Raw genomic sequence first — 14,965 nt, 5'->3', positions numbered from 1 at the left:
GTTGTAGATGTGTCCCTTTAACATCCAGCCGAAGACGGATACCTGGGATCCGCATTGCTGAGTTACTACTTTGTAGAGTAGTTGACCCAGCACAAAAAGAACTGATATACGAAAGAGCTGCCTCATTTTCATCCCTTTGAAAAGACAACCGGGAGCCAAATATTTTATTCTTTATAACACAACTTTATATTTATCAGGTCGTTTTGAGTTACCTATCCTTGCCGATTAAAGAGTATTAACAGTCGCAGATAATGCGAGTGAACCACGCAATTACTAAAAACAAAAGGTATTCAGACTACTCGCTGATTTTGGATAAATTTTAAAGCAACCTTTTACACAAAAACACCCATTAATAGAAATGGTATAGACTATTTCCAAGTTCGTAAAACTCTCACTTTCAAAAGGCTAAGACAAAAACTTTGTTGTGAAAACGAGTTTTATTTAATTGAGAATAAAAATTCCTTTTCAAGTCAATGGCTTCGCACTTAGCCACGCATTGAAACAGAGGCCTGGGGCAATCGGAAATCGCTTATTGGGAAACGCCTAAATTCAACCCTAGCAGTCAGAGTTTCATCACAAATTGCCTTTCTTCCAAAGTTTAAAACTAGCCAGGGATGAATAATTACCCATTAAAGGATAAGCATCGTTCACCAAGTGGTGTTTAAACAGGGGAATTTATCTCTGATCGATTGTACTTCCAGGAACTTTGACCGTGGTTTGAATTTTCAACCACAAATTCCGCTTATAATAGCTGACTCGTTCATCTCCATCTCGTTTTTTTTTTTTCCTATGCTTGTCGCTCAGTTTTTGAGAACAGTGGTAAACTTTTCAAACTCCTTCAACTACTTTATTTTACTCTTAAGCTACAAAAGCTTCAACGAAAGGAGCGTATCCCGTATCCCTTTATTTTACTTTCAATATTATTCAATTGCTATATTAATAATGTAAACTGGTGAAGAGGTGAGGGCTTTCAAGTCCCACCAATGTGGCCTGAGTTCGAATCCCAGTAGCGACATCTTCTGCGAGCTGAGTACTCCGAAAAGTTTTTCTCCGGGCATTTCTTTTTTCCGTCTCCTCAAAAATCCCGACTATTTTCAAATTCCAATGAGTTTGTTGCAGAATCGGGTACACGAAGAACCACTCTGTGGAGGAGCCTGACCGCTAAGTCGTCATTATTTATTTATTTCCTGTTTCTGATTACCATGGAAAGGGCTCCAGGGAAAGGAAGATGTTTTTCAAAGACAAGATATAACTTAAAAAACATAGCTGGAATATTCTCCTAATCAAATTCAGTAGCGGGAGCGTGCTTTAAGGCCTCTTAATATGAGCCCGGTTGACCGGGCTGGCCCGGTTTCCGATATCTCGCCTTACCTCTAAATCCTTTGCAAAATTTTTGATGTGTTTATATGAGAGGGCGGACTGGCTCAGTTCCCGAGATCTCGGTTCAGTCCAACCGAGATCTCGTTTGCCTTGTGAACACGAATCATCCCGGTTACCGGGATGAACGGCGGGATGAATTCTGGCGGTCTGAATGGCATCGCCTTGCATTGCTTGCTGTATTTTCCACATCATAAGCACCCCATTTAACTACTGTGATACAGCTTTAAGACTTCCAGAAGCTATGATAGGCCCGAAAGTTTAAACTTTTGTGTTTCGCCATGTTTGCTTTAATTTGTTTTCCGCATTTAGCTCCAGAACTCTTTAACCTTTCCTCATCTCGAAAACCGGGCTGAAATTTCTCATATGAACCCAAGGCGAAATTTTGCATGTGAAGAGGTCCTTACATTCCCACTGAACACGGTAATGACGTCAATAAACTAATTATCTCGTAAAGTCTTTTGAAGTGTATCCACAACTCTAGTCAATAGTATTAAAACTTCCGCCTTTTAGTCTTGTCAGCACTTCTTACATCTTCTATATTTAAAAAAAAAAACTATTTTTGCTCTTCAATCGTTTCTAACATCCATTTTCCAAGCATTTCGTTAATTTTCTTTTTTTTTGTAATATTTCTATTCCTGAAAAACTCCTAATAGGAACTTAAATCTGAAAGATTTTAGAAGAGTGAATTACACTTAGCAGAAAATTAGACGATTGGAGAATGAATGGAAAAATATGCGGCACTACAACTAGGTAAAATCGTTTCAGGCCTCGTCCTCACGTATCCGGATATTTTTGAAAACAGAGACGTTTCCTCCGTTTCTCCTCTAAAGGAATCGTATACCAATCGTTTTCGCCCGTCCGTGCGACAACGCTCAAACGAGCGAAATACATAAGCCCTTTGATGTGTGTCATCATCGTATCCTCCGTTTTTGTCCGCCCATACGCAAACGGTAAGTGGGCATTTTGAAAAAAACTCCAACTCCACTAGGATCCATTTTCAAAAATCTGCATTTTTGGTAGCCGAAAATCACCTTTGACGTGTGGAAGGAATGCTGAAACGGAGGAAAAAATTTCCGTTTTTATATCCGGTCGTGGTCTCAGGATAAACTTTTTCGGTCCTTCGAGCTCCAGAAACACAATTTCTTATAGTAACTTAATTTAACCTTCCACTTGGCTGTCAGTAATCGAGCTTGAATAATCGTAACTGCCCAAAATGTGCTAACTTCAATTATGTTTCGTTTTTTTTTTTTTTTTCCATTATCGTCCAACAATCTTCGAGTATCAATTAAAAGCGATCGACAATTGCAAGGGTGTTCCCTTAACGCCTAGTTGAAATGAAAAACCGGGATAGTAATAAACACCGCAATAACTAAGCTGTTTAAGTTAAAACAATAATCTTTGGAAATAAAACTTTTAAAACTACATAATGAAAGTGGACGAAAATCGTTTATAAGGCATTGTTAGTTTTTTTTTCTTTTCAACAAATTAAACGAGTGTTTAAAGCAAAAAAAATTCAGGTAAAACAGCCAGTTTTAAAAGATAAAAACCTATTCAATTTCTTGAACGTGAAAAATATTTTCCAGGTACTGCTAAGAGCCCATCGATAATTCCTTGAAGGCAAACTTTTAAACATGTCTTTCATACACCAATGTTTACGAAATGCAGGAACCAAAAGTAGAAAAGAATTTTCTTTCCTTTGAACGTTAAATTAAGCACCTTAGATCGATCACGTATTGCCCAAATTATTGAATTAAACAATATCTTTCAAAACCGTTGAAAAAACGTTCTCTTATCATTGAATTTCTCTTGTCTTTGTTAGACCCTATTCTTTTGCTTCGATGCCACGATACAGCTAATTAATAGGAACCATTCTGTGAATTATGACAGACACTTCAATTCAAAAATATTACGTTACCGATACTCAATTTTTTCCCTTTGAAACAGTAAAGTATTGACTAAGGATATAATGTCACCTGTCAACTTCATATTTTTAAGATCGAGCATTTTGGTTATTTATTACTGAGTTCGTTTAGTTCGTTTTCAGCAGGTTATTCGGCCGTAATATATAGCCATTGTGAGTAAAATGGTCTGGGAACGCAAGCAAGCGTTTTATCCGATCTCTAACCTATTTAAGGAAACAAACTTGCAAATTAGGCTTAGTTTTCCTCATTATATTGTGCTTTTCGTTATTCTAGGTTTATTCTTTTTTTACTGTTTCTTTTGAAGCTACCAAAGGCATAAAAATTGCAATAGTTTAAGTTGCTTCGATAGCTGCAAAAGACTTTTCGGGAGACCATACTATTCAACTGACTATACTGGCATTTTTTCTGATCCTAAAAGAAGCCTTCTCTCTCTATGTACGATCTAGACGAAATTTTCACTACTTTCACTGTTTTTTTAAGTTGTAATTGACGTTTTAAAAACACTTATTTATTATTTTTTAAGAATTCTATTGAGTTATTCCCAATAAGGATAAAACAGCTGACATTTTTCGTCAGCGTAAAGTTTCATTTGGGGCGGATGTTAGAAGTTGTAGTTCTCAAGATTGAAACAAGAACTAAAAGTAAGAAGTTGATGGTGTGGGAAAAATAGACATCATTCTGACTCTAGTTTTGAGTAATTTTAGACTCCAATAATTTATTTATTGATGCGCCTGCTACTGCAGTAGAACAAATATATTAAATGTCGCTCTGCTCCATTTTAAACAGAACTGAGAATTTTTATAAATTAAAAAAAGCTTTCTGAGGGGTTTTGTCTTTCTGGCTGTGGTTCTGCAAGTTTTCTTAAAAGTCTTTTGCAGCTGGAAAAAAATTGTTTAGAAAATTCTTTCTTTCTTTCTTCCCTTTTTTTTTTTTTTTTTTTTTGCACTGACTTCATTATTATAACAAAAGTTAAGATCTGATCTAAAACATCTATACGACAGTGACTTTACGCACGTTTGTTTTCGTTTTTGTTTTCTGGCCTAAGTTAATATCCCGATCAGCGTGGCCTTTTTTACGCCAAACTTGCACTTTTAACGAGCTTCTATTAAGATCAAGCATTTTGATGATCTGGATAAACGTATTGTTTTCGAGCATTTGAAGTAAAACTTTTTTCGATAGCTTTTGTTGTGTCTGCTTAGATTTTTATTCTTTCCACAGCCTCGAAAAAAATGCACTATAGTTGTTTTAGTTGTTTCGATAGCTGCAAAAGACTTTCCGGGAGATTTTACTGTTTATCTTACTACACTGCATTTTTTCTCATCCTAAAAGAGAACTTCTCTGTGCACGATCTAGGCCAAATTTTCACTACTTTCACTGTGTTTTTTTTTTTAATTATATGTTGTAATTGACGCTTTAAAAACCCTTATCAACTAATTTTTAAGAATTCTATTGCAGTCAGCCATTCCCAAAATTTATGGATAAAAATAGTTGACATTTTTCCTCAGCGCAAAGTTTCAGATGAGGCGGTTGTTGTAGTTGTCAAGAGTTGTAGTTGTCAAAATCGAAACTACAACAAAAATCACTAAAGTTGATGGTGTGGAAAACACGGGCACGAACGCGCGAGTTGAATGGTTCTTAATAGTTTTGTTCGTGACCAGAACGCGTTCGTTGAGATCGATAGAATAAGCAGTAGACAGTATCTTATGTAGGAGTCCATTTGCGCTGGGATATAACAAAATGATTAGATCATGTAATTAAACAAGGCGGCTTAATTTGTCTTGTTTAAATTATCACATATACAATTTACGATTAACAGAGCAAAGGCTACTTATCTAGTTTTCCCCCCGTAAGATTAATTCGAGAAGAAGTTTCTCATGTTGACCAGCCAATACGAACCAGGAAAAATGAGATTGCTTCAGCAACAGGAACGCATGATACTCAAACAGGTTGGTAATAGAATCCTTGAATTTTTTTTTAAATTAAGTGTGTAAACTCACTTAGTTCATTATGTCATCAAAGCGAAACAAAAGTGAAATTGTCGATCTATTTAGTTTATTCGCTCAAAGCTTATTTGAAGATTTTATTTAATATTAGAATATATCAGACTTGTCAGATAGGAATCGCAAGCAATATGCCCGGCAATATGTGGATTCAGTACGTTCAATGACGTAATATATAGCAACTAAATGCTCCAGAACAGCCAAATGGTATATCTTCTGGAGTGCTATACATTCCAAAAAGTGACATACGTTTGGTCTTCGCCGTACAAAAATTTACCATTTCATCTAAAAATAGACCGTGACACACATATAAAACTTGTCGATCGTTTAGAAGCACCTGCGCGTATAATTAAAAGCTAGACGTGGGGATAGAAAATTTACTCCCGTTGGGGGAGTAAGTGTCTTTATGCGTCCTGCTAAGTTATCCTTTGGAGAGTTTAAGTTTAGATCACGCGAACAATGCTCTACATCCCGGAGGTGGTGTTCAGAGTGATATATAAGTTGAAGCAGGCTAGGTTATAAGCCTCTTTGTCTTCACACAACAGTGCGCAAAGGTTTTTACCTCCTTCAACTTCCTCCCTAGTTCCGGAGGAGAGAAGTTGTCAATTTTCTTTTTGTGGGCGGTTTTTGTCCTCACCTTTGTTGCAATTGGATAATTAGTTTCTGTCTTGTATTTTCTGGAAATCTTATTAAAGAATAAACGGCCACTCAAGTGGCCAAACTATGGCGTTTCATGATGCTGTGTAGTGCATCAGTCTCACTACAGCAAACAGAGCTCATCACAGCAATGTACCTTTGACCCAACTATTATTTAAGGTTTGGGAGAACGAGCATGGGGCATAAGTACATTAAAAAACTCTTCAGACTCGCAGGGGAAAGGCCGGGCTTGTTAATTAATTGGCTTTTTATCAGTCATCATCTCTCCTTGGCTAAGTCAGAAATGTCCACTTTTAATGAATATCTGAACATCATTGATGCTTTAGTGGCCACGGGAAAAAATAGTTGCTGCTGTTCTAACCTGAAGATTCATAATTATCATAAATTTGAGGGTAAAAATCGTACTTTATTGAAGATGAGAAGCGACAGCTTGGGTAGTCTGCGTAGAAGGAGGAATTTCTGTCCATCGTAATTTATTTAACAACTGCATGCGCGTTCTTGGACTCAGTGTATATTTATCGTGACAAGTGACACAAAAAACTGCATTTCTAATTTTATAAGGTATTATTTTACCTAGTTTGACTTCCTGGTGAGTTCTATTACCACTATTTATTTCTTACTTGATCTTTAAAACGGCTTAAAAGAATATTGATCCTACAAGTATCGCCACAAAACAATGATCTGAAATACAATATTATAAATCTGGGCCGGACCCAGCGTGAAATAAATATTTACAGCAGAAGACTCATCTTATAAAAAACTGTGGAAGTTAAAACAATGAAGGGAACATCACGAACAAATATAAAATGCTTTCGATCTGACCAAGTTCTCTGAGCCGAGAAGCAACTACGCATTGGAAACTAATTACCACATGTAGCTTTCAAAGATAAAGGATTCTAAAACATATCTAAAGCGGCACACGACAAGCTACAGTCAAACCTGTATAATTAAGCGATCACCCACAGGGAATGGCTAAGTGCCGCTTAATACAGGTTGACCGCTTAATACAGGTATCGTAAAATTCAACATCAGGGTTAGTGAGAATGGCATTTTATTTGACACTTGATTTTCTTCTGTATTTTTGAATTAAGAACGCAAACAGAGGAGCTGGTTATGGTTTAGAAGTGCCTTGTGAACAAGATCATTTTGAAGGGGACAATTGTTCGTGCAATTGGTAGCTATTGGTTAAAATAGAAGCTAGTTAACGGATCAATTTGATGTTCAATGTTGACACCACGGTTAAAAATAACGCTGTGGCTATATGGCCGGTCGGATGATGATAGTTTAGATTAGCTGGAATTTTTCGATTTTGTGAAATTTACTGAGAATATAGACCTGCCGGTCATTTGGTGTTTTAATACAGGTGAAAACAATAAAATCAGGACTTTGGGACCTTAGAAAGGGTGACCGCGTACGCTTAATAGAGGTGACCGTTTACTAGCAGTCTCCCTTTTTTTCTTGGTCTGCCGAGCACCCAAATGACCTGATCAACGTGCACAGTAATTTTTACGGAGTTATTATAACTCCAAAAATGGAGTAAAAATTTTAGGAACCGGATAGTCCCTTTTATGGGATTACTATAACTCCTAATTTAACTCCAAATTTGCGGTCATGTTTACTCCTGAAAAAGAGTTCTTTTGATTAGTTTTACGCCTTATATGGGTTGTTTTTACTCTTTTTGGAGTTACTTTAACTCTGACATTGGAGTAAAACATTAAGGTACAGGATCAACTCCTTTTTGGGGGTTATTTTAACCCATCAATATCTGGGCTGAGTTTTCTCCTGAAAAAGAGTTCTTTAAACTCCTTTTTGGAGTTAAAATAACTCCACCCAAGAATTTTCTCTTACTCTCCCAAAAAATAACTTCACTGTAAGGAGTTAAATTAACCCCACTAGAGGAGTTATTTTAACTCCTTGAAAATTACTGTGAGCGTGACTGAAGGCGAGAGACGGACGAGGCTGCCGCCCTCGCTTTCGCTTTCGCGAGTGCACTCCCCTCACTAAATCTGAAGAAAAAGAGAGACTGGAGTCTATTTGAACATAATCAAAACAACAAGATGTAATAAATCCTTGACCCCGTAGGCAAATAGATAAAAAAAAAAAAAAAAAAAGATTCCTCTAATCTTTTCTTCAATATGAATCCTCTTGGTACTTATTTCATCAATCAGTCCCACAATTCGGGCAAATTAACTTTCATAAACGCGTCGTTCTGAGGAAAAAGGGCGGCTGTATAAAGGCTACGTCGTCCTTTCAATTTCGACTTGTATACATATCCACCGCGCACGATCTTGCAAGGAGTCTGGCGAGTTAGTTCCTTAATTTTAAGAGCTAAACTGTGATTGGCTAAAAAGGTTCTATGTCACGGAAATCCTTTTGCCGCTCGGGTTCGCTGACGTTATTTTTCGACGGGAGAGAAGCGACGACCGAAAATACGTCTGCGGTTAGTTAAGATGAAGTTCCCAAAACGGCTAACGATGGGAGATCTTTAATGAAGTCCCGGAGAGAGCAGGCTGTCATTCTTCGAGTGCGACAGCCTGTTTAAATCTCGCCGGGGTCAAAAAATTTTCCTTTGATTCCTTATTAAGTTTGAGATTAAAATCTCAATTTTGTTTCTAGATTCGATTCGTTTCATTTCTTACTTTCAGCACGGCCGCACAAGTAGCCAATTGACGTTTCATTCCCTTCGCACGGGTGCTACGCGACTTGCACACTTGATTCACACAGTAAAACTCCACCGTCTAGCCCGGATTTAGCTCAATCGGTATAAGAACGCTTTATTTAATCCGGAGTCCATCCGATCATTTCATGGCAGCTAATGTGGTCTTTGTCGTAACGTTTCAGTTCCTCTTCTATTTTCTTGCTCAAGTCGCGACTAAAAATCGTACTCTTGTACTTTTCTATGGAGTACTGAACTCTATCTGTTATTTTGGGTGTTTCTTGGTGTTGCGGAAACCGATACTCTTGTTTGGTGTTGTGGGTATTGATTAGTTTTCTTCTCCTCATCACCAAGAAACTACCATTATGCAGTGCATTATTGCAGTATGTCTATAAGAATTAGTCCGTTAATCCCCAAACCACTGTCTTGAAAAACTGCTCAACATAAGAGGTTGTTGAGGGAAAAAAAAAAACAGAAATGTAGGAAACTCAAACAGTAATTTTAAAGGCTGGCGTAGTCTGGTAGGTACGAAACGAATATAAACACAATCTAACAGGACGTTCTCGTTCCCGGAGCTTCGATCCTTTTGTTCAGCGTGGATCGCCGACGCTGACCCGCAAAAGGATCGAAGCTCTGGGAAGAAGAATGATGGACGATACGATCCCTACATATTAGAAGTTACTAGTAAGTAAACTGTTGCAATACAAGAATTTACTTAATATAAGAAATCTTAAAAAGGAAATTTTTCCATTCTCTTGTTCTTCAATGGGCCTTGGCTTGTGTAAAGCCGGTCTTGATCGATACACGTACTCGTGCATCGTAATGAGGCAAGCAAAAGGGGAAACGACCAGAAAAATATTTTGTAAAGAATGAATTGCAGACACCATAGCGCGCGCTGGTAACAATACTCATGTCACTCCCCCACTATACCTAGGCAGTTTGAGTGGCTAATAAAAAAAGAAAATTGAATTTGATTAATTGACCAGATCTCGCTTTTGGCTTCGTCGACAACAGATCTGGGTAATATTAACATTAAACTGAACCCCCGTTAGAGTAATGTCCTGGGAGGGGGGGACTTCCCTATAAGAGGCTAATATGCCGCTGGATGGGGTCGCATTCTCACGTCCGGATTGAATATAATGGGATCGCATTTTCAACAGAGTTACTAGAATGGGGTCGCACATTTTCGTATTTTTGGGGGTAAGGCAGTTCTTCATATTTACGGTTAGGAAAGGTACCAGAATGTTTGCACTGTAGGTTAAACGGTAAAGTGTTCTTCATTTAGTTTAAAAAATGGGTCAATTCATGAAAATAGAAAGTGACTAAGTTGGGATCGAGAAAATTAAATATTTTTTTGCCCAAAAGTGACTAAGATAGGTTCTATAATTGGTCACAGAATAGATTATAAAGGGTAAAGGGGTAGAAGCTCTGAGAAGCCAGCGGCACATACCCAGCAAAAAATTACTTTACCCCCGCCCCCCGGATAATGTGCCTCTTATGAGGGTAAATAAGGGTTTAGTGAATGGACATCTTCCCATAATATTTGGCGAATTATCACCTGATGGTAGATTGCAAGTTCTGCCATCTCCGCTGGAAGGACTTACATGTACAACTAAAGGATCCCACTGTGTTTGTACATGAAGCAAGTGAACTGTGGCAGTTGTGAGTACCGCGGGTGCACTCGTCAATGTCTACAAAAAGGAAACAATACAAGTAAGCGTAATCATAACCTTTGTAACCGTTTTCTTTGTAAAGGGTAAACAAGTTAAACGGAATTAATTATTTTAAGCTTGATAAAAGGAAATTGATCGCAGGTTTAAATAATCTATATTGTTGCACTTATTGGACAAAAAAAAATATCGCACATACGCACATCTTACGACTTTGCGCATCTTGCTGACCTGGCCCCAGTTGTTCAAACGATGGATAACCCTATCAAGTCGATAAATCTCTATCCAGTGGATAGCGCAATTGAGTACCTAATACTTACCCTTTGAACAGTGATTTATCTGTTGGATAGCGCTATCCAGCGTTTGTACAACCGGCGCCTGTACTTTATTGATTACATAATCTGACTGCTTGACATCGCTTCGTCTGTTCGCTTACTCCAAGCGGTCATTTTTACTGTAATTTTTTTTTCCCATCCAACCCAAACTTTATTGGAAGGGCAAGAAGAGTACAAATAAAGAATGTTGTATTGCCGTTGTTGCCGGTTTATTCAAAAAACAAACATATCAAACAAACATTTTAAATTAGACTTGGACGGTTTACCAGTGCAGGTGTTTCCATCTCCTGTGAATCCTGCTTTGCATGCGCATGCGTAAGACCCCACAGTATTACTACACACCGCATTAACGTCACAGCTGAGAGAGCTGGAAGAGCATTCGTCAATATCTACATACAAACATGTTGTTACAATTACAAAAATTTAAAGGCTAGTAGTTTGCATACATACATAATTTTTATTATGCTTACACTCGAATTTTTTAGTAGCTTGTAAGGTAATATATTCGAGAAACCAATACATAGATATTCATTAAATACGTTACAAGTCTTCACATAAAAGAAACTATCTTTACAACTTTATCGAATAGATATATTTTTAGAAATTCATCTGGTGAAGTTTAGTTTTTTGTTTGGTGTATTTTTATGAACACCCATCGTTGCCTGTTTAACTGGGTTACACACAGTAGTGTCATCAGATTTTGTGAGTTTTTGCGTGGGGTAATTGCTTCATATACTGCTAAGACAAGACAAAGACAAATTTAGCATAAACATTTTGTTTTGAAATTACACTATTCAACTTACCAGAGCATGTTCTTCCATTACCCGAGTATCCTGGTTTGCAAGCGCATGTGTAAGAACCCAGAGTATTGCCGCACACCGCATTTACGTCGCAGCTGTGAGAGTTGGTAGAACACTCGTCGATGTCTAAAACAACAAAAAAAAGATAAATGAAGTTACTCCACTACAAGTAAAGTCGCACTGGCCTACGTTGAAAGAGTTTGGTTGTATAATTAAAACGCAAAACTACGTTGGGGGTCATGTATCACTAAGTTGATACTCATTATAAAGTGGGTGTCTACGGCCTTCTACGCGCTATTCGATTCAGACCGGAGGGGGGGGAGCTTTTGAAGATGAATGTCTTCCGAATTCCGTAATTCTGGAAATGCATTCATGTAAATCTACATAACCAAAGATGGGCTATTCTCTAAAGGTATTTTCTCTATATACGTTTCTGAGCTGCTGCAAGCTGCAATATACATAATCGTCACAGCTGTGAGAGCTGAAGGAACCTAAACACTGAAAGCTCATTCGTAAGATTTACTGTAGATGCAATCGTTCCACATCTTAACCTGCAACTAAATCTTATACAATTTGTTTCTTTATTACGTCATACAACTTACCAGTGCATGTCCTTCCATCGCCTGAGTATCCTGCTTTACAGGAGCATGCGTACGAACCTAAAGTATTGCTACACATTGCATTGACGTCACAGCTGTGAGTGTTGGCAGAACATTCATCGATATCTGCATATGAACATGTAGTTAAAGTTGTTGTAAGAATTTTAAAAGTGGTAGTTTGATGTATTCTTGGATATGATAACAACTTGTTGCATGTTTAAGTGGCTAACACAATCGTCACATCACAGTTTATGAGTTCTTACTTGACGCAATTACATTATATCCAGGGTGTATTGCGAAAGGAACTTTTAACTATATGTTTTATACATGCATCACTCAGCTCACCAGTGCATTTCCTTCCATCGCCTGAGTATCCTGCTTTACATGCGCAGGCGTACGATCCCAGAGTATTGCCGCACACCGCATTTACGTCACAGCTGTGAGAGTTGGTAAAACACTCGTCGATGTCTAAAACAAAAAAAAAAAAGATAAATGAAGTTACTCCACTACAAGTAAAATCGCACTGGCCTACGTTGAAAGAGTTTGGTTGTATAATTAAAACGCAAAACTGCGTTGGGGGTCATGTATCACTAAGTTGATACTCATTATAAAGAGGGTGTCTACGGCCTTCTACGCGCTATTCGATTCAGACCGGGGGGGGGAGCTTTTGAAGATGAATGTCTTCCGAACCGTTCAAGCTATAACCACTTAACTTAGTGGCTTTTCCTAAAAAATTATTTTAGAAAGTCGTCATGACGAATACGTCTACATTGACGTAACCGCGGCAACCAAGTTTTGGTGGCCAAGTTCTTCCACAAAATATATTTTAACCTTCGTGTAAAAGTATAAAAAAACCAGAAGAAGGCTGGTATGCATGGCCAGCCGAAATATTGTTATAAAAAACAATACACGTTGTCTAAAATCAGCTTTGCAGTAGTCTTTGGACTTCTCGTTCTTGGTTATCAAAAGGGGAATTTGGTAATTGCCTATAAGGCCTTTTCCCCTTGCTACGCTATGTTTACTCCTTCATTTTGTCCTTAACGGGCAAAGTCTGTTTTGGAGGACTTCTAGTGCGGATTAAGCAAATGTTTTCTTCCCCCTTTTCTTTCCAATTGGCTGTTTCACAACAAATTACAAGGGGTGGATCTCGGATCCTCTGTGCTTGAAGGACCCCGAAGGAAAGAATTTTTCCTTGTTTTGTGTAGCCTTTTGTTTGAGGATAGTTTTAAAAATCTGCTGTTTTACTAACCAAAAAGTAGTATAGACACGGTACAGAGTCGAGGCTCTCGTTACTGGCTCCACAAGAAGAAAACTGAGCATTCTTTTAAACTTTCTCTTTCCATTTTTTGTCTTTTAAAGGGGTATTTTTAAAATTGAAATGAAGCTGTTCTTAAAACTACCGCATGGTGATCGCGCGGCAGCAACTTTGTTGAAAATGGATTTCCTTCACTAAGATTTCCAAATATGGAGCAGCGAGCGACACGGTTTTGTTCACTAGTGAAAATAATGATATAGCCAATCAGGGCGTCGATACGTCGTTTTTCACTAGTGAAAAAAATGGTATGACCAATCAGCTGGCTTCTCTAGCGCGAAGAGACTATTTTTCTCTCTATTTGGCGCGTAAATCTCGGTATGTACATGATAAACAACTTTATCTGTTTTTAGAAATTAATCTCGTGTAGCTTGGTTTTTGGTTTGATGTGTTTTTAGATATGAATACCCATCGTTGCCTGTTTAACTGGGCTACACACAATAGAGTCATCAGATTTTATGGGTTTTTATGTGGGGTAATTGCTTGAGATACTGCACTTTGTTTGTAAATAGCACTATTCAACTTACCAGAGCATGTTCTTCCATTACCCGAGTATCCTGGTTTGCAAGCGCATGTGTAGGAGCCGACAGTATTGCCGCACACCGCATTGACGTCACAGCTATGAGAGTTGCTAGAACACTCGTCGATGTCTAAGACAAAAAAACAAGATGAATGAAGTTACTCCACTACAAGTAAAATCGCACTGGCCTACGTTGAAAGAGTTTGATTGTATAATTCAAACGCAAAACTGTGTTGGACGTCATGTATCACTAAGTTGATACTCGTGATAAAGTGGGTGGCTATGGCCTTCTATGAGCTATTCCGACCGGGGGGACTTTTGAAGATGAATGTCTTCCGAACCGTTCAAGCTATAACCACTAAACTTAGTGACTTTTACTAAAATTCATTTTAGAAAGTCGTCGTGACGAATGCGTCCACATTGACGTAACCATGGCAACCAAGTTTTGGTGGCCAAGTTCTTCGAAAGTTGCATTTTTAAAAAAGTAGGTTTTAATTATTTTTTTACCACTGGATATATTACACTTAATTAAGCATTATTTTTCCAAAGTTATTGTTACTGTTGACGAAATCCCGGTTTTTTAGTGACTAGTAAAGTTTTTCCTTTTCCACGATGTTTACTCCTTCATTTCGTGCTTAACGGGCAAGTCTGTTTTGGAGGACTCCTAGTGCTTATTAAATAAATGTTATCTTCCCCCTTTTCTTTCCATTTGGCTGCTTCACAGCCAATTACAAGGGGTGGATCCCTGATCCTTTGGTGCTTGAAGCACCCGGAAGGTATGCATTTTTCTTTTTTTGTGTAGCCTTTTGTTTGAGGATAGTTTAAAAAAGCGCTGTTTTACTGACCAAAAAAAATGAGTTGACGCGGCACAAGAGTCGAGGCTCTCGTTACTGGCTCCACAAAAAAGAAAACTGAGCTTAGAGCCCACAGTTTTCACAGAAGTCCACCACTGTGTTTGTTGATGCTACTTGTAAGTAGCCTACAAAATTCATTTTACCGATGAACATCTTTCCACCATATTACAGCAGAAATCGAACTTTACGAGATTCCTTTATGGCATAAAGTGCTAACTTAATATGGTATGTCCTAATGTTAGAAAGAAAGTTTGTACGAA

At 37.9% G+C, this 14,965-nt stretch overlaps 1 protein-coding gene across 1 annotated transcript in view; it reads right to left on the bottom strand.

Annotated features, from left to right (window-relative positions):
- Positions 1-14,965, bottom strand: part of LOC140947040 (uncharacterized) — a 33,385-nt gene that overhangs the window by 9,526 nt on the left and 8,894 nt on the right. Inside the window, exons 5-10 of the mRNA XM_073396120.1 lie at positions 13,859-13,981; positions 12,365-12,487; positions 12,023-12,145; positions 11,424-11,546; positions 10,887-11,009; positions 10,174-10,306 (exon numbers count right to left, since the gene is read on the bottom strand). Of these exons, the coding sequence (XP_073252221.1) occupies positions 10,174-10,306; positions 10,887-11,009; positions 11,424-11,546; positions 12,023-12,145; positions 12,365-12,487; positions 13,859-13,981 (748 nt within the window). The remainder of the gene's footprint in view (positions 1-10,173; positions 10,307-10,886; positions 11,010-11,423; positions 11,547-12,022; positions 12,146-12,364; positions 12,488-13,858; positions 13,982-14,965) is intronic.

This window comes from Porites lutea, chromosome 8 (assembly GCF_958299795.1).
Source record: "Porites lutea chromosome 8, jaPorLute2.1, whole genome shotgun sequence".
NCBI lineage: Eukaryota > Metazoa > Cnidaria > Anthozoa > Scleractinia > Poritidae > Porites > Porites lutea.
Note: the sequence above shows the minus strand (reverse complement) of the source record. Positions and strands in the feature narration are given on the sequence as shown.